Source organism: Eimeria mitis, genomic scaffold, assembly GCF_000499745.2.
Source record: "Eimeria mitis Houghton genomic scaffold, Emh_scaff2798, whole genome shotgun sequence".
Taxonomy (NCBI): Eukaryota; Apicomplexa; class Conoidasida; order Eucoccidiorida; family Eimeriidae; genus Eimeria; species Eimeria mitis.
The window spans coordinates 3612-4003 of NW_013571137.1; the positions used below are offsets into that span (position 1 = coordinate 3612).

At 62.2% G+C, this 392-nt stretch overlaps 1 protein-coding gene across 1 annotated transcript in view; it reads right to left on the reverse strand.

The window, feature by feature from the left end:
• Positions 1 to 238: 238 nt before the first annotated feature.
• EMH_0058890 (uncharacterized protein) overlaps positions 239 to 392 on the reverse strand; it is a gene marked incomplete at both ends in the record, with an annotated part of 723 nt that continues 569 nt past the window's right edge. Inside the window, one exon of the mRNA XM_013497619.1 lies at positions 239 to 390. Coding sequence (XP_013353073.1) covers positions 239 to 390 — 152 coding nt within the window. The remainder of the gene's footprint in view (positions 391 to 392) is intronic.

A 392-nucleotide genomic window follows, 5' to 3' on the forward strand; every position in this document is an offset into this window, starting at 1 on the left:
TAAATACAGGCTCTGTCCCCCCCCCACAGCATCAGCAGCAGGAGCAGCAGCAGCAGCAGCAGCAGGAGCAGCAGCAGCAGGAGCAGCAGCAGGGTACAGTGTGCGCGGTAGCTGCGGCGGCAACGCAGAAGGGAACCCATGCATGGGGGGCCCCCAGAAGGGGGCCCCCTCAGCAGAGAAGGGGGCCCCATCAGGAGAGAAAGCATATGATACCCCAGTAAACAATTTAGCTAGTCGCTTAGCTAGCGATCCATTGAGGAGTGGGCGTGGCTGCTGTCCTGCTGCTGCTGTTGCTGCTGCTGCTGCTGCTGCTGGGGGGAAGTGCTGCTGCTGCTGCTGCTGCTGCTCGCTGCTGAAGGACCAGGGGGCCTGCTGCCCCTGAATTTGCTGCT